General features: G+C 37.9%; 1 protein-coding gene across 1 annotated transcript in view; it reads right to left on the reverse strand.

Annotated features, from left to right (window-relative positions):
- Positions 1-862: 862 nt before the first annotated feature.
- Positions 863-18,830, reverse strand: part of LOC127651319 (sterile alpha motif domain-containing protein 9-like) — a 52,966-nt gene continuing 34,998 nt past the window's right edge. Inside the window, exons 2-3 of the mRNA XM_052137100.1 lie at positions 9,197-9,287; positions 863-6,920 (exon numbers count right to left, since the gene is read on the reverse strand). Of these exons, the coding sequence (XP_051993060.1) occupies positions 1,950-6,920; positions 9,197-9,238 (5,013 nt within the window). The 5' untranslated portion in view covers positions 9,239-9,287 and the 3' untranslated portion in view covers positions 863-1,949. The remainder of the gene's footprint in view (positions 6,921-9,196; positions 9,288-18,830) is intronic.

The raw sequence follows: 18,830 nt of genomic DNA on the forward strand, positions 1-18,830 counted from the left end.
CGTGTATGATGTTTTTATGGGGTGTTTGGGAAGGTTAGGCGCAGCTTGCTTGCACCCGCATCAGCAGTTCACATAATACGGTTCAGTGTCTTGGTGTTATTGAACAGGGATCCCTAGTGTCACTTCACTGACACAATGTCTAGGTTACTGTAGTAACCCCCGTTCCCTGATGGTGGGAACGAGACTTTGTGTCCCTCTTGCCACAACACCGTACCAACCACTGTAACGGCCGTAACTTATTCTCGGCTCTTCAGTGCAAAAACCTGACTATGCACGATTCCCTCCTTTTATACCCATATGTCTGGGGGAGGGACATGCAAATTCTGTTCGCCAATTCTTGTTGGCTTTTTCTAAGGCCAATAAATAAGGCGATAACGCTTCAACGCTTCATTTTTTTCTGCTGAGTTTCGTTGGGCTGAAATTTACTGAATCATTTTTGCTTTCATTTGGGACATTGTTCTTTCTGAGTCACATTACAGATTGTCAGAAAACTCCTGGATTGTAATCCAATCTGAGACAGCAGTCAGAATAAAAACCCCGAAACATATTTTTGTATCCTGTGTTGATTATTTTCAACTCACCGGCTACAATTTGTAAAAATTACCATCTGACTCCTCAATATTCATCTTATTACCAGACTACTTGCCAAATAAATAAATAAATGGACATTTATTTGCACTGAAATTATGTAATTATGTGAGAAGAAATAAATAGCTGAACAGCTGAAATCCATCTCCAGTTCTGTTGGTATTTACTTTGTAAAAACAATATTCAGCCCATTACAAGACTGCTTGCCAAATAAATAAATAAATGGACATGAAACATTGATTTGAGTTTAAATTATTTTATTAGCGTACTGGTAGAGATCACACAATGAGCCAAAGCAGGAGAGATGGCTCGCAGAACCCAGATGAGCTGTCTGATACGTCTAAGGGTACACTTACACGACAACGATGTACTAAAAAATTCCTTTGTATTTTTGGAAAGTTTTATGTACAAACGGGTCCGCGAAAATTACTAAAAGCACTTTATTATGCATGCCAGGCCGCCATTGTAGTTTTTAATGTCTCGCACGTTGTTTTTGAAGTACATGTTCGCATGCCTACAGACTGAACACTTAATACGTGTGCACGTTTTTGTATGTTTACATGGAGATGATAACAGCATCGTTTTCAAAAACGTACACTTTGAAACCCGTTTTCAAAATTTTGTGTTTCCAGGCCCCAAAATACCATTGTCCTGTAAACTAACAGCCAAAATGCATAAAAACGTTTCTGTTTTAATTTGAAAATGTTGTCGTGTAAACAGCCCCTAAATACCCGAATGTGCGGTTGTAGCAGAATAATATCTGACCACTTGATGGTGCCATTGACCAATCAGAATCAAGTATTCCAGAGATCTGTGCAATAATTAGTCTAAATTAGGTCAAATTACATTACATTTACATATAAGATAACCTTCAATTCTGTGTGTTAACATGTTGTGTGTAGTAGAAACGGTTGAGGCTTCAAATACTTTTGAACATTATTTGTTTGTTAATGTTGTGAAATATTACACAAGGAAAAAGCATAACAACAGTAAAATTCCTTCTACAAAAGTATGGTCAAAAACATAAAATTGTGTTCTACTAAAAATAATTAAAAACTTGTTATTACCCTGGTACAACATGCAAGGACCCAATAAATGTCAAAACACACCCTCAATGAAAAAAAATGTGAATAATTTTAATTTATATTCAAAAAGAAGGAAACACACAAAAAAAATCATTATTGTGCAAAAATTACAACTAAATACCCAACAAAAGAAATAGAAAAAAGGAATGTCTGACCTAGCTCCTTTTCTACCAATATTCAGGGCAATAGGGGTCAAAGCACAGGGCACAAACTCCTTCATAGCTTCCCTATTGCAGTTAATAGAAACTATTTATAATAGTTGACTAGTAGACTAGCTCACAAATCTGTTGCATACTTTATGTCATAAGCTACTGGTCCCTCCATTGTGAAGCCTAAGAAAAAGGAAACCTCCTCCAGGCTACATCCACTTCGAAGTCCACCAAGGTAAACTGGGCGCACAGGAATTTTAAGGTTCCCACCATAATCAACATAAATATCACCATTTTCTGTTTTTCCCATAACTCTTTGAAGTAAGTTTTGCACTTCCAGTTCTCTCCATATTGCTCCACTCTGCCAGAGTTGGTGAATATTGGGATGCTTTTCTTTGTCCACCACTTGATCTAGCTTTGCTTTATGGAGAATCCTTTTCAGCTCTTTGGATTTTCCAAGGTAGAAGTGTGCAATGGCACTCTTTGCTGGGAACATGTGGGAAAAGCGTCGATGAAAGGATTTCTTTGTAGATGTGATATATGTGCATATGTTCCTTGACATTGTGTTATCCATGCTGCTGCCTTTTCGTGGCCAGAGCAATAACATGGCAAGGTAATAGGCCTCAGTACAATCAGAATAAGTCCCCTTCGCTTGAAGGACCACATTCAGCAGGACTACAAGTTCATCATACTTCTTTAAAATGGTTGACTTAGGCTTAATACAATAAAGAACAATGTTTGCCAAGATGAAGTTTATATGATCAATGTACTTCTTTGAGTTCTCAGAAATGAACTGCCATTTCTTTAAAATGAGTTCCATTTGATTCCCATTTTTTTCGCTGAGACATTGTAGTAACCCAGCAAATGTATCAGCATGCTTTTCTTCCAGGAAGCATCTATACTGTTCCAACTTTTGTTGTAGACTAAGATTAGGTTGACTTGCTCTCTCCATTTCCTTCTCTTCTCCAGACTGACAGAACAATTTAACATATCTTTTGAAGTGTTCTGACACCTTTCTCTTGTTTCTGTCTTCAGCTGCTTCTCTTTCAATCGACCTAGGTTTTAGGTAGGTGAAGTAGTTTTCAAAAAACACAAAAATTTCCTTCATTCTCGGTTTCAAAGAGAATAAAAATTTGTCATGGCTTATTAACTTAGAAAGGAATTCAGCAGTCTTTTGATCGGTTTCATGAAAACTGTGAAAAGAAATGCCATTTTTTAGAGAATGTAACAATGTGTCCCATTGATACTCATCAGGTTTTCTAAAGATATTCTCAAGGACATCAAAGATGATCATAGCAACATCCATCTCACCAACATAACCCGATGTGTTGTAAGTCTTTTGCCTTTTCCTGGTTGGTTGATCAAGGAAATCCATCTGCTCATTCTTCTTTTCAAGATCCTGGGAATCCTTAAATGCCATTGTGGCCTTCACAGCCATCTGCAAACATGTCTCTAACGTCTCTGGAGTGAGTTCATTTTTTTGCTCCTTTTCATGTTCCATTACGTGTTTCAAATAACTTTTGTAGACCTGCCCCAAAGTGTCAGCAATGTAAGAGTTGTAGTCCTTTTGTCTTGCATCTTGTGCCCATTGCAATGCAGCAGTGAAATCTTTTTCTTTCAAGTAGAAGTGTCTTGCTAAAGCCTGAGGTACTGTTGCATTTTTGTCAAATCTTTTTGTGGCAAGTGTTAAAACTTGTTTGCTTTCTGCCATAGGCATTTCTTCAATCAAAGGAGAAAAGAGTGTGTCCTTGTCATCGCCATGTTCCTTTCTTTGACGAGTGATCAGCATACTCAAAATGTTCTGAATGAGGATGTCTTTGCCCATGCCAGAGTTGTACAGTTGATTGCAGTGCAGTAAGTTTGTTGTTATTTCACTCAGTGTAAGACTGTGCTTACTGATTAGGATTTTTAGGCAATTTTCAGCAATCTGTTGGTGCAGGAAGCGGACTCCTTGATACGTGCCACATTCCTCAACATTGAAACAGATCAGTAAGGTCGAATAAGGATTCATTTTTTCCTCCAGGCTTTCTTGCTCCCAAAGATTTTTGATTTTAACAAATTCCTCACATACTGACAAGGACATGCATGAGCCATGTACATATGTATTTAGCAGCGCTAAGAATGATAGTAATTGTCCTTCTTTTGTGGAGACATCAAGGTCTTTCAAAATGTTGCAAACAAGGTTCTCTATGTATTTTTCACTGAAGTCATTAGTCATGATCATAAAGGCATAGAATGTTTCAGGCTTTTCATGATGGCCTTTGAGTTCCTTCAATTTCATCTGAAAAAAGCCCTGCTCCTTTGTAGATAGTTTGTTGGTGATGAAAACATTGTCAATTCTGCTCTTTCTTGAGCTCTCACTTGGAAACTGAGATCTTTCACAGTTCAAGATGATCACCATCAGACTCTCCCTTTTTTTTTTCTCATGTGCTGTAAAGAGTATGCATCGTTGTAAGTCCTCAACATCCTCCCAGTTGTCCACTAAAAGAAGAACTGGGGTGTAGCTTGACTGCTCTTCTTTTCCATAGGTTAGCAACTGTGTGACCTGAACTGCTATTTCACTACTTTGTGCAGAATTATTTTTCAAAACAGCACACCTGAATTTATGTCTCAGGTTCCACAACACATGCATGGCCAGTGTAGTTCCACCACAGCCAGGGTGATGGAACAAGTTAATTGTTACACATGGGCATGAGTAACCCTCTGTTGGTGTTATGAGGTTGTGTAGTTCCTCATACTTGTCACGTTTTATGAATGGAATAGAGCCTGGTTTCTCTGACAAGTAGAAGTTCCACCACTTTACTTGGCCACCTCTATAAAATTCTTCCTCAGTTTTATTCTTGAACTTTGTGAAAGACTCTATTGTTTCAATCTCTGTGTTTTCACATTCATTCTGAGCAAGAATCTCAAGGACTGTCATCTGATCCTCATCCTTTTTTGTAAGAAGAACTGAGCTAGAGCCAAAGGAGGGCAGGTATCTGTTCTCTGAAATTGTTTGAGGCTCCCTTGTTTTTTGAATAGTACTATTGACCTCATTCATACTTAGCTCATAAATACATTTATTTGTGATGTCAGTTTTACAGCGAGTTTGCACTGCATGTTTCCATTGTTCAAATACAGTTGAATCTTTACATATACACACCATGTTGTCGTCCCCTTCAAGTTTTTGGTAAATTGAGCAGAATGTCTCAATGATTGGACTGGAGATGTCTGTCACAACCGAGTGAAGCAAAAACATGACCACTAATTTCTGCTTTGACAAAATGTCAGGCTTACATATAAAAGAAATCATCTCATTGACATCTGCGGCACGTTTTTTCAGCCATTCACTGTCACTAAACGGCATATCTGCTTCATTTTCATCAACCTGGCCATTGCAAAAAACCCAGCTTGTCTGTTTAAACAAGTTTAACTTGCCAATGATTGTAGAGATGTTGTCTGTAGTGTGGTATAACCGTGGGTAGTGTATGTTAGCCATACGATCTTTGCGATAGTAACTAAAAGTTCCATTCTCTCTGGACTCTGGGTCAAAATCAAGCACCACAAATAATTTCAGCTCTTTCAAAAAGCACAGATGTTCAAGCTGACTGACATGGCACTTGTTTGTGATTACAATAAACTGTATGGAGCTTTCCAGAATGTCCCTCCCATGAGTGATAAGTTGCTTAAGTCTCTGTCCTTGAGAGCTTTGTCCTGTAGTCTCACGGTGTCTCTCTTCTGCTGACTTTCTTGATGAAGCCCAAGATTTTACATCATCTGTCACTTTCTTAATTTTCTGCTGAAGAAGCCTAGGATTTTTTTCATCAAGGATATTGCTGGTGCTTGCACCAGAGCGAACAAAAAGGCATTCTCTTTTACAATTCTTTCCCTCCTCTTTTACTGCCAAAGTAGTATAAAAAAGTTTTTCCAAAGTATCTACATAGTTTGGAACAATGTCAACCTCAATAACCCACTTGGTCACATTGCTGTTGTCTGGACATTTTACCTGAAAGAACTTGGGAGGCCTAATGCAGATCTTGGCAATATTAGTGTTTTCTTCAAAGCGCTCTTTGAGACGCTTATCAAATTCATCAATGTACTTATCAGGAGACGTTATGTCTAATCCAATAATTTGCCCATGTTTGTACTGTGGCTCATCTCCAACTCCAAAATGGATTGTTCCATTTGTCCGAGAATTCATGCATCCTGCAGCAAATCGGAATACTTCATCTGTGAATTTTTTAAGGACTTCCTTTTCCGAAGCATTCGCTGTGTTCGCCATGAGCTTGTACTCATGCACAGGGTCAATAAGATTGCTTGGACCAGTCTCAGGAGGAAGCATTTCATTTTTTGTGTATACAAATGATGAGCTGATTTCATCAAAAGGTCGGGGCAGGCACACACATTTTACAAAGCTCTTTGAATGGTCAACTATGTTGTTACTTTGTATCAGATGCTCTTTTGTCTTAATCTGTACTCTATCTGCATTTTTTGGCTTTGTGGAGTGTGATAACTGTAACATTGTTAATTGTGCAGTTCTTGTCCCATCTACTATTTTGTGCTTGATATTTTCCACTTCCTCTGATATTGAAGTCTCATTCTCTTGAAACCCTGCAGTAACATATAATGTCTCTCCTCCACTGCTTGGATATTTCTGTTTGTCTTTAGAGGCCCATCTGTGTTCACCTGAATTACTGTCACAATTTTCTTGAATGCTAAGTTGTGGGAGTACCTCAAGTTCAGCAGATTTTCTGCTATGTCGTTTGGCTTCTTGCTTGTCTCCCTGATAATGCTCTATTGCAGAAGTTCCTACTAATGAATCTGAATGCTCAGGTGTGGCCCTGCTCGTTAAATTTCCTTTGGGGTTTTTGAGCTCAGACAATTTTTTAATAATTTGAACTGCAGGTCCATGCCTTAATCCAAGATCAAGTAAATCTTTTTTATCAAACAAAAGGAGACATGCTCCTGAAACATCTTCATTGTAAAGAATCTCAGCATATTTCAGAGGGACATTTATTACTTTGATTAGCCATTGGTAAACATCCTCTTTTGTCCAGTCATCTATTTTCTTTTGTGTCTCCATATCTGATGTTCTGTTGTTTGTGTGGCATTCTGGATGCTAAAAGAAAAGAGAAAATAAGATTATTTAAAAATGAAAATGTTTCAATTACTTTATAATGTAATTTGATAACTTGTAATGTGTTCAAAATTGTGACGAGGCAGGCGAGGAATGAGGATCTAAACGCAGTCTTTATTAATGAAGAATAAACAATCTAACTCAGAATATAATGAAAACAAAAACACAGGGAACCAGGCACAGAGCATCCAACAATACATGCAAAGACTGACAAACTAATCAGGGGAAACAAGGGCTTAAATACACAAGTGAAAACACGAAAAATCTGGGGAAATAATCAGGGAGAACCAACCATGAAATAAATCTACAAAAGGACTACAAAACTAAACAAGGATTTCAACATAAAAGCACAAAACCAAAAACAACAGGGAATATGACAGAGCACCCCCCTTTAAGTAGCGGACTCCACAAAAAAAGCCAAATTGTTGATGGGGTGTAGGGGCAAACAGGCAGTTCAAGGAGGCACGGAGATTAGAGGAACACAGCGAAGACAGGGAGGTTTGAGACCGAGGCAGGAAGAGAGTACAGACAGAAACTCGGGAACAGAAGCCATTGTTCTTTTCCTCCTCCTCTGGATGGCCGAAGTTGGCCACGCTGGCTCTGGGACGGACGAGGCTGGCAACGCTGTCTTTGGGGCGGACAAGGCTGGCAATGCTGGCTCTGGGACTTCCAGGTTTCCAGCTCGTTGGCCGTGGCAGGCGTGGGTGTTGGCTCGTTGGCCGTGGCAGGTGTGGCCGTTGGCTCGTTGGCCATGGGCGCTGGCTCTTTACGAGGTTTCTCTAAGCGAACATCTCTAAAATGATCTCCACATATTCTTCCCAAGTGTAGTCACCGGTGTCTGGCAATTCCTTCCACTCGTGACCAAGGAGGCCGCTCTGGTACAAGGACTTCAAGTGGGCATCAGCAAATCCTGTGCATCTGGCAATGGTGCTGCACAGACGAGAGTATTCTCTAATTGGGAGGTTCGCTCGGCTCAACCAGATGAAGATCGCCGTTAGATCCATTTCGGGGGTCAGTCTTTCTGTGATGAGGCAGGTGAGGAATGAGGATCTAATCACAGCTTTTATTAACAAAGAATAAACAAACTAACTCAGAATATAATGAAAATGAAAACACAGGGAACCAGGCACAGAGCATCCAACAATATATGCAAAGATTGACAAACTAACCAGGGGAAACAAGAAACACCTGGGGAAACAATCAGGGAATGAAGAACACCTGGGGAAACAATCAGTGAGGACCAATCATGAAATAAATCTACAAAGGACTACAAAACAAACAGGAAACAGGAAATTGGGAACTAAACAAGAATTTCAACATAAAAGCACAAAACCAAAAACAACAGGGAATATAACAAAAATGCTGACACATGTATTCAAACGCAGACCTAGAATATGTTTTTATTCTATTTTAAATCGTAATTTAGCTGAAATCTCCGTTAAACTTAATGCTGCCCTCCTGAACTCCACAGCACCCCTCATTTTTCCAGTGGAAAGCTCTGATCAAAAATTATATTGCAACAAGCCCTCGAGACGCATTGAGGCAGAAATGAATCAGCCCATGAACATAGAGCCAAACTACAGGCAACTTTAGTTGTGACAGATTGCGAACATGGTGAGTGCTATCGAAAAACGTTTTTGTAACAGCGTGTCATTTCTGTTGTAAATTCAGACAAATTGGCCATCAAACAACTTGAACCTGACAAGCCAGACATAAAATAGTTTGGCTCTCAATAGACAAGATATAAGTGATAAGACATTGTATGCATTGAATGACGATAAATTGTATGTCAAAAAGCATTGGTTCTCTGTTGGGCTGAACTGACATTTTTTTTATTTTCCCCATACTTTTTCATTCTTATTATTTAAGGGACAGGGGGATGTATATAGCATAGGTGTATGCAATTTGAAAGTAAAAGGTGGTAACGATTCTAGGGGCCCATAGGTCCGGGGGGCCCACAACACATTTTTAAACTGTATTTGTTCATATGAAAGGGGCCCAGAGCAATATACAGGCAGGGGGCCCAGAATTCCTTGCTATGGCCCTGAGTAGATGCAATCAAAATACTGCTTTAAGGAGTTCATGAACAAAAGAAGTCCTGGGTTCTTGAAGTAGCCAATACTTTATGTATTCCCACTGATTTTCTATCGAATTGTCATTTGTCTTCTTTTTTTTTTTTTTTTTGTACTTAGTCAATAACATTAGTCAGTAGTTATACAGCGCCTGATGGCAGTTTAAGATTTCATACATAATCCTACCTTTTCAAGGTCTGGATCATCTGAGGCTTCTGCTTTCTCCATCTTTTCTATTCAGTTCATACATGTGTCATCACATGTATGTTTATGCATGCTGAAAGAAAATGAAAAATTAAATGCGTGTCCCTTGACATTCAGACAAAGACATCAATGAAAGATTCCTCTCTTGAGAACTTTGGACTATTTTAACTTTGGTATGTACTTTGGAACTCTGTACTTACATAATTGTTACAAAGTTATGTAGTTAACTTTGTTGAGTAGTTGTAAATCATCATAGATTTACAAGCAGTCCTGATTAATTGTAGATCGCTAAGTGCAATTTAAGTAGACCTGCATGACAACCACAAAAGTATATGACTGCGATGCTTTTATAGTAAACTGTAACACAGTGTACAATTTGACTTTAATATCTGAATAGATATTACTACATTAAAACATAAAATCTGGACATGTTGCCCATGTCTTGGCTCATCAAGATGACTTCTCATGTCATGCTCACTTGTGTAAATAACTACTTTTGAGTTTAAGTAAATTTGATAATTAATTTGAGTAAACTGTGAATGTCACATATCACACTGTTGCACAGATTCATAGGTGCTGTAAGCGATTTGAACCATTCTAGAACTTCCACTAGACTGAGATGTTGAATTAGCACACCCCATCTTTCCAAAAGCCAGTACTCCAAAAGCTACCTTTTAGACTGACACCGAGCAGAAGAGGGTTAGTGTGTCTTGCTATGGCTGGCAAACAAAACAGTAGCAAAAGTGTAGGGATGCCGTGGTGAGACTTTGAAGTTAGATTAGTGTCTGAGACAAAATTGCAGTTAACTGAATATTTGTTAACGCAAATTTTCTTTTTATGCAACAGCACTGAGGGAAAAAAGGCATATGATATCACAATTGAGTGTGTAAGTGGATACATTTTTTAGGGATGTATGGACTCTTAAGTGCAGCCATACAAAAGGAACACTGCTATACACACAATAAATAAAAAGAAGGTAAGAGAAGCAACACTGCTTATCTGCATCCCTGGGGTTAAATGCACTTCAAAGTAACTGGAGTGCTTGAGTCACTTCAGAACTGCATAACTGTAACATTATTGTGTGTGCACAACATGTAGTTTACAGCATACAACAGTTTTGTTTTCTGCAACTGTTTATTAAAGCAATATGTAGTCTGTCAGACACCCCACTATAAATACTCTGCAACAGACAGACTTTTAATCTGTCCACAAAATCTCACAAATAAACCTGTGGTCTATGCATAATAATGGGAACCTCTTCCCAATCCTGTAAAATTAGCCTAAAACGCCTAATCAAGGCATACCCAAAGTAAATTTAAAGCTGTTCTTGAACCGTTTGGAGTACATGCATGGTTTTGGTCACATTTGAAAGGGGACACTCTGAAGTTTTTTCCCCAGCAGTCAGAATTACTGTAAGTGCTACTGATTCTGAGTAATAGAAGTTTGAACACAATGAAATAGAAGTTTTTTTTCCGCCTGAAAATTTTTTTGCATACAGATGCCTGCAGATGACTATAACTTGTAGCTATTAGCTTGAGAACACAATGGGATCACAGCATGAAGCCTTACCTAGTCCAAGTTCAAATTTTAGAACAATACCATAAAAATGAATATTTTACACATGTTTTTCTAAGGGTACACCCAGGCGTTTTACAAAAGTGCCTTTTGGATACTCCAAAAGGACCCTTTGGTAACCTAGGACAAAAAGGCTCCTACTTTTGAACACTTCAGCGTACAGTCATAATTTTGGGCTCTAATGAAAGATGACACTTAGAGCTATCATATTCCATATCCAGATCCACTATTAGTTTTGCTGACACAGAGTAACTGATGCATAAACACATTAGAGTGCCTTTTCCCTTCTTGAAACTAAATGTTGTGCATATAAAAGAGTCAAAACTAGTGCTATGGTGGACAATTTGTTTATATAAAAAATACACAACAAACTATTTACATGAATTTTTACACAAAGTATTTACAAACCATTATAAAATTGTACATGTTTCTAGCAACATGCCAGTCATTGTAGCAGTCACATTTGGGTACAAAGCACAAAGGCAGAACACAGGAAGAGTACTTCACTGGTGTCTTTGCATGACACTGCCTGCACTTCAGGCGACCAGCGGTGCAAGATTTGGTGATGTGCAGCGGCCTGTGATCTGCTCTTAGGTGGAGCAGGAGATACGGGTCTGGCTGTGGAGTGAGACCCCAACTCTGCCAGCTCCTCAGCAAGGGTCTCTCTGAAAGCCCTCCTCTCTTGATGAGGTGCTGTCCTGCTGCTCCACTTTATGTGGCCGCTTGCTGAGTGGGGAGAATAAATAAATGTAATTTACAAAGCTAGACACAACTTTTCCATCTTTTCTGTATTATATATATATATATATATATATATATATATATATATATATATATATATATATATATATAGTTTTTCTTTTCGAGTGTGTAAATATGCATTATTGTATGTATATTTACTGTAAATACTGTATACTTTGCCAATGTACTATGGAACAAAGAGATGGGCCTACACCTCCCCCATCAATTCAGCATTGTAACAAATAGATGGGCCTACACCTCCCCCACCTCCCGCATTGTAACAAAGAGACTCTCAAACACAACATATATTCTTATTTTCAACTTATATTTATTTATATATATATATATATATATATATATATATATATATATATTTAGCGTCCATTTATATAACTAAACTAAACATTTTACTTGATTTGATATATATATATATATATATATTTAGCGTCCATTTATTTATTTATATATATATATATATATATATATATATATATATTTACAGTAAATATACAAAACATCTATATAGCATGTCAATAGATCTGAAACAAACAATGAACTAAAACCTCACACACGCACATACAAATACAAAAAACACGCACAAACGGTTCAAACACTCACTGAGGAAACACACGACAAAGGGTAATTACAAAATGTGTTCATTATTCAAACTAAAGCTTATTTATGCGGAATATACAGTAATATATGTTATAAAACACAAGAAAACACTTACTTGTCCAGAGCCATGTCTCATCTCTCCATATTTCCTCTGCCTCCAAATCATCCGTATTGTTTTCAGAAATTTCATCTCCAAACTCAGAATTTTGACAATGAATGCCTTCTTATATCACATCCTGGGGTGAAAATCCTGTTTTTCGCGTCCGTTTCACCATATTTAAATCGACAAATGTGTAAACAGTTCCAAAACAGCTCTCCAATATTTTTACGCGCAGACGCACAAAACACTGGGTAATGGCAAGGCAATTTTGCGCACACACATTTCAGAACCATCCTGTAATCTTCCGACTAAAGCTGCATATCACTGTTTTCAGAATTTCATTGGCTATACGATGCGTCAGTCATTTCCACTCTTCGATGTAATTGGTTTGATCAGTAAACAAAGGAAAGTGGGTATGCCCTTACATTCGACACAGACTGTGGTTGGGTATTGAAGGCTTTGGACAGGACATGGAAGCTCCTATTGGGTCAAATGAGGTGTCAATCGAAAGGTCAGAGTGCGTGCTTCCATTTTGATACCGGATATAGGAAATGTTTACATCTGAACTGAAGTTAGGAGCACAAATGCCTAACCGATGTGTTGGTGTGGACGATAGACGCAACCTACCAGTGACGAGCTGAGTGAGTGCTGTTAGTTAGGCTGACGGTTATTAAGGAGTATTTTCGGACGCTAAAGGAAGAAGAGTGGGGTTGACGTGTCGTGTAGGTAGGATCGTTGGTTTGAGCATTTTTGTTTGGCGGATTTGCATAAACTGTACTGTGACTGTACATCATGTCAACTAGTTCAGATGGGGAAGAAATGGATTGGACGATACCCAAAACAGCGAGATTAAAAAGGGCTTTAAGAGAGAGGAATAGAGAGAAAAGTTGGTCGGAACATAGCGAGACTGGTGAAGGGAATACGAGCAAAAAACTGAGAGCGAACATTAATCAGTTTGAGAAACAGAAAACTGATAAGAGGGAGAGTGATCAAGAAAACATATGGAAAGTTATTATTGAGTTTAATCAGGATGGTGGACATTACCACCCGATCAAACTTACCAAGGCGATAGAGAAAGAAATTGGTAAAATTAAATTCGCTAGGTTTATGAGCAATAAAAGAATACTGATACATGCAAGCAGCAAACAACAGCAAGGAAAAATACTCAAAATGTCCTCACTTCAAGGGGAAAGGATGAAAGCACATATACCAGGAACAATGGCAAAAATGAGAGGAGTCATCTCAGGAGTTCCAATAAGTATGTCAATGGAAGATGTCATAAATGAGATACAGGGAGGTAAAGTGACTGGAGCTACGCGTCTTATAAGTAAACGAGATGGATCACTAAAGGAAACTCTATCCGTGGTAGTACAATTTGAGAAAACTCTCCCTGAATCAGTACAAATGGGGTACATAAAATATAGAGTGAGAGAGTACATTCCCAAACCAATTCGATGTTACAAATGTCAAAGAATGGGACATACAGCACAGCAATGCAAAGGGAAAATAAGGTGTGCTAGATGTAGTGGTCAACATGAATATGGTAAATGTGAAAAGGATGCTAAAATGAAATGCTGTAACTGTGGAGGGAGCATAGTGCTGCATTTGGTGGTTGTGAAGTTCAAAGAGAAGCCAGAGAAGCCCAGAGGGTTAAGATTCTAAGTAAAGTATCCTATGCAGAAGCATTAAAAACAGTGAGAGAAACAGGATCAAATAAAAGCCCCAGTGGAATTGTTCAAAAAACAGTAATATCAGATAATCAAGAACAAAGGCAGACGCCAGTCCAAACTCAGGTTAAATGTGATCACAAGTGTGAAGTTAATGATGATACATTAGTAGTGAAGAAGGTAAACTTTGTAGCCTTCATTTGTCACACTATCAATGTTGCAGTACAGTTAAAAAAGAAAAGTGACAGAATCAAGGCTATTGTGGAGGTAGCAGAAAGATTACTTGATATAAGAGATGTTAAAGCAGATCAGATACATGAAATGCTGACAGCAACTGGAAATGGGGAACATACACAAGCTGAGGGTTAGAACGCTAGTTATGGTAATCCATATACTACAGTGGAATGCCAGAAGCCTAATAGCAAATGGTCAAGAATTGAAAAAATATATTCATGAATTAGATGTAGTTCCAGATGTGGTATGCGTACAGGAAACATGGTTACGACCCCAACTAGATTATGTCATACCAGGGTTCAGTTCTGTAAGGTATGATAGGCCTAACAATCAAACAGGGGAGGTTGTGCTACCTTTCTGAAGGATGGGTTGGCATATAGAAAACTCCCTTGTCCTGAGGATATGGAGTGTATAATGGTAGAAATCTGTAGTCCAAAAAAGAGGAACATATTAAACTGATTAATTTTTATAACCCATGCAAAAAATTAAGTATCGACAGAATAAATGAAATGGCAGGGAATGTATACAGGAAAGAAATATGGTGTGGAGATTTTAATGCGCACAACAGCCTATGGGGTAGTAAAATTACAGATAATAATGGGGAAATAATTGAAGAAATTATGGAAGAAAGATTATTGGTATGCCTTAATAACGGAAAAGGTACAAGAATAGATGTGAATAGGGGCAATACATCGTGCTTGGATATTACACTGGTGTCAGAAAGTTTGGTAAATAAATGTGATTGGCATGTTAAGGGTGAATCGACCATAGGAAGTGATCATTTCCCAGTTCTCACGACAGTTAATACTGAACATTTGTATTCAAGAAGGGACTACAATTAACAGATGGTGTTTTGAGAAAGCAGAATGGGGAAAATTTAGGACATGTTGTGAGAAGTCAGTCAATCGGGTTACATTAGATGGAAACATAGAAGAATGCACAAAGCAAATTACAGAACACATTATTAATGCAGCAAAGTCCAGTATTCCACAAAAAACAACAAAGGGAAGGAACAAAGTGGTACCTTGGTGGAACGAGGAATGTAGTAGAGCTGTAAAAGAACGAAACAAGGCATTAAGAATATTAAAGAGGAATCTGGTACATGAGAATGTTATAGATTATCAAAGGAAAAGGGCTGTGGCACGTAGGATAATTAAAAACAGCAAAAAGAGAAATTGGAGAGAATTCTGTTCCAATATAGGTAGAGGAGTAGAGTTAGGGGATATATGGTCTATGTTCAAGAGAATGAATGGAAAAAGGACGTCGGTTAAAATCCCAGCTTTGATAGATAGAGAGAAGATGGTAGTGACAGATAAAGAAAAGGCAGAAGTGTTAGGTAGGGTATTTGTGGCAGTACACAGTTGTAATCACCTGAGTGAAATCCATAAGCAGCAGAAAGAACTTGCACTTAGAGAGAACAAGGAAGTGAAGATGAAAAGGGAGGATGGGGTGTCAACGCTAGATATGGATTTTACAATGTCGGAACTCAACATAGCTTTGATAGGCACTGGATATACAGCTCCTGGGCAAGATCAATTGTGTTATGCCATGTTCCGGCAGATACCAGTTGAATCATCCAAATTAGTATTAAGACTTTTTAATAAGATATGGAGGGAAGGAATACTGCCGCATAGTTGGAAAAGTGCAGTAATATTACCATTTAATAAGCCTGGTAAGGATCCAGCTAACCCTGACAACTATAGGCCTATAGCTTTGACATCACATTTATGTAAATGGATGGAGAGGATAATAGTTCGCAGATTATCACATATATTGGAACAGAGAGGATTGCTGACAAATATACAAAGTGGATTTCGGAAAGGACGATCTACAATAGATGCATTAGTTAGAGTAAGTAATGATGTGGAAAAGGCATTGAAAATGAAAGAACTAATGACAATAGTGTATTTTGACATAGAAAAGGCATTTGATACCATGTGGAGGGAAGGACTGCTTATTAAATTAAATAGAATGGGTATTGGAGGAAGGTTATATAATTGGATTATGGACTTTTTAACAGGTAGGAAAATTAAAGTTAAGGTTGGATCGGAGATGTCAATGGAATTGGATGTAGATAATGGTATTCCCCAGGGAGTGCAATTAGTCCAATACTATTTAACATAATGATAAATGATATTTTTTCAAACTTTGATGGATGTATCAAATCTGCACTATATGCGGATGATGGTGCCATTTGGATGAGAGGAAGGAATGTGCCATATGTATTAGGAAATATAAGGAAAGCAATTAATAAAGTAGAGATGTGGTCATATAAGTGGGGGTTTAAGATGTCGACGAGCAAATCTTGTTATATGATGATCACAAAGATGCGTAAGCAATATGCTGACAAGTTAACATTATATGAACAACAAATGGTGAAAGTAAATGAATTCAAATATTTGGGTCTATGGTTTGATAATAGGTGTACATGGAAAATACACATTAAGCATTTAGAAACTAAATGCAAAAAAGTTATAAATCTTCTGAGAGCTGTGGCTGGATGTGACTGGGGTGCAGATAGACAGTCTTTAATTAACATCTATAGGGCATGCATGAGGTCAGCAATTGATTATGGTTGTGTAGTTTATGGAGCAGCGGCAAAAACAACATTGGAAAAAATTAAAAGATTACAGTACAGAGCATTACGTGTATGTATCGGTGCTGTTAAGACAACCCCACTAATGCTATACTAATAGAAGCAGAAGAGATACCATTGGAGTTAAGAAGAGAGAAACTTGCGATGACATATTGGATCAGACTTAAAGGAAGTGGGAATGACAACCCAACCAAAGATACAATTCAGGAATGTTGGGAGTATGCAAAATATCGGGGGTTTGGGTTTGGATGGACAAGGGAAGAAAGAGTGAGGGAATATGAAATGGAAGCCTTAGATTTCACCACGGCCAATCCAGTAAGTAATATACCACCATGGCTTTTCCCAGAAGTAAAGATTGATGTTAATATCATGGAAAAGAAAAGAGAATGGAGAATGGAGGAAGTGGGAATTAATACAAGCAATTACATGAGAAACAGTTATTTTGATTATTTAAAGATTTATACAGACGGAGCCAAGAATAAACAGGAATGTGTGGGAGTTGGTATTCATATTCCAGATTTTAAAATAAAATTATCCAAAAGACTAACTGACCGGTTATCTGTATATACAGCAGAAATAGTAGCAGTCATTATTGCATTACAGTGGGTTGAAGAGGTTAGACCAGACAGGGTGGTAATATGCACAGACTCTTTAGCTATCATAAAAAGTATTCAGTCAATGATATCGGTCAGAGAAGATCTACTAATAGAACTCTATCACAGTTTGTTAAGATTGCATTGGGGTGGTATAGATGTTCAGTTTTGTTGGGTACCAGCACATGAGGGGATAAAGGGAATGAGATTGCAGATAAACTGGCAAAAGAGGCATTACTAAAGGTAATAACAGTTACAATTCCATTAGGGAAAGGTGAAGGAAAAGCGGTGGTTAAGAGGAAAGGACTTGAAATATGGCAGAAATGGTGGGAAGAAGATAGGAAAGGAAGGAAATATTATAAATTACAAAAATCTGTCAGTATTAAAAATGACATGGAAAAAATCAGGAGAGAGGAAATTATAATGACAAGGCTAAGGGTGGATCACACAGGGCTAAATGGCACTTTATTTTTAATGGGCAAAAGGCAAAGTGAGAAATGTGAGAACTGTGGTGTTAAAGAAGATGCTGAACACATAATATTGTACTGTACATTGAATGAGGTGGAAAGACGGGTATTTAAAGATAAGGTCCAGCAGACAGGGCGGGAGTGGAATCTGGTAGGGATTCTGGGATCAGAAGGAGAGAGAGAGGATATAAGAATTACCAGGGAGGCACTATTTAAATTTTTAAAAGACACAAGGTTGTGGAATAGAATTTAACTAATTATTAAGTGACATGATGATACACACTCCAGTACAGTAGGTGGCGGTATGCACCTAAAAGTTGTTTGCAATCCGCCAGTAAAGAAGAAGAAGAAGAAGAAGAAGAAGAACTGAAGTTAGTACCGTTTATATGTGAAAGATTAGGCACAGATGCCAGGTGCTTTGAAATGATGCAACAAGAGTCTGTGGATATTTATTGATGTAATAATGTGATTTGGACTAAACATTTTACTTGATTTGATCGTTTGGACATTTGACAATGAAACAACACCGTTTTTGTCGGGAAGTTATGGCTCAGTGGGCTACTTTGAGGCTTCAAAGGTGAGTTGCCTAAATTTTGTTATTGTTTGTTTATATGTTGGTGGTCTGACAAAGATATAGATTGTACCTGCTGTTGTGATTGTATCTTAAAAGGTTTACATCGTTCGAATCACGAGTATCTCAGCTTTCCAAATATATGTATTATGTTTACTTTTTTTTTTTTGGAGTTTTATCTTTCAAAAACATAAACCTCTGAAACACACCGTGGGTCGAGTTCGCCACGTCGGACCAATAAGGTAAGCAGGCTATTTAAAGTCCTAAATGACTAAGATTGATTTCTATTGTTGAATGCTGTGAATTTGTAGTCAAGCAATGCTTTATATATTGAGGATGATTTACTGTAAGATCCAATAGTGACTACACATAAATGTTTGTGCACTGTCAGCATGTTTAAACATTACAAACAGGTGCATCTTCCTATTCATCCTTTTAAAAGCACCACAGCTAAAAA

Source organism: Xyrauchen texanus, chromosome 11 (assembly GCF_025860055.1).
Source record: "Xyrauchen texanus isolate HMW12.3.18 chromosome 11, RBS_HiC_50CHRs, whole genome shotgun sequence".
NCBI classification, from domain to species: domain Eukaryota; kingdom Metazoa; phylum Chordata; class Actinopteri; order Cypriniformes; family Catostomidae; genus Xyrauchen; species Xyrauchen texanus.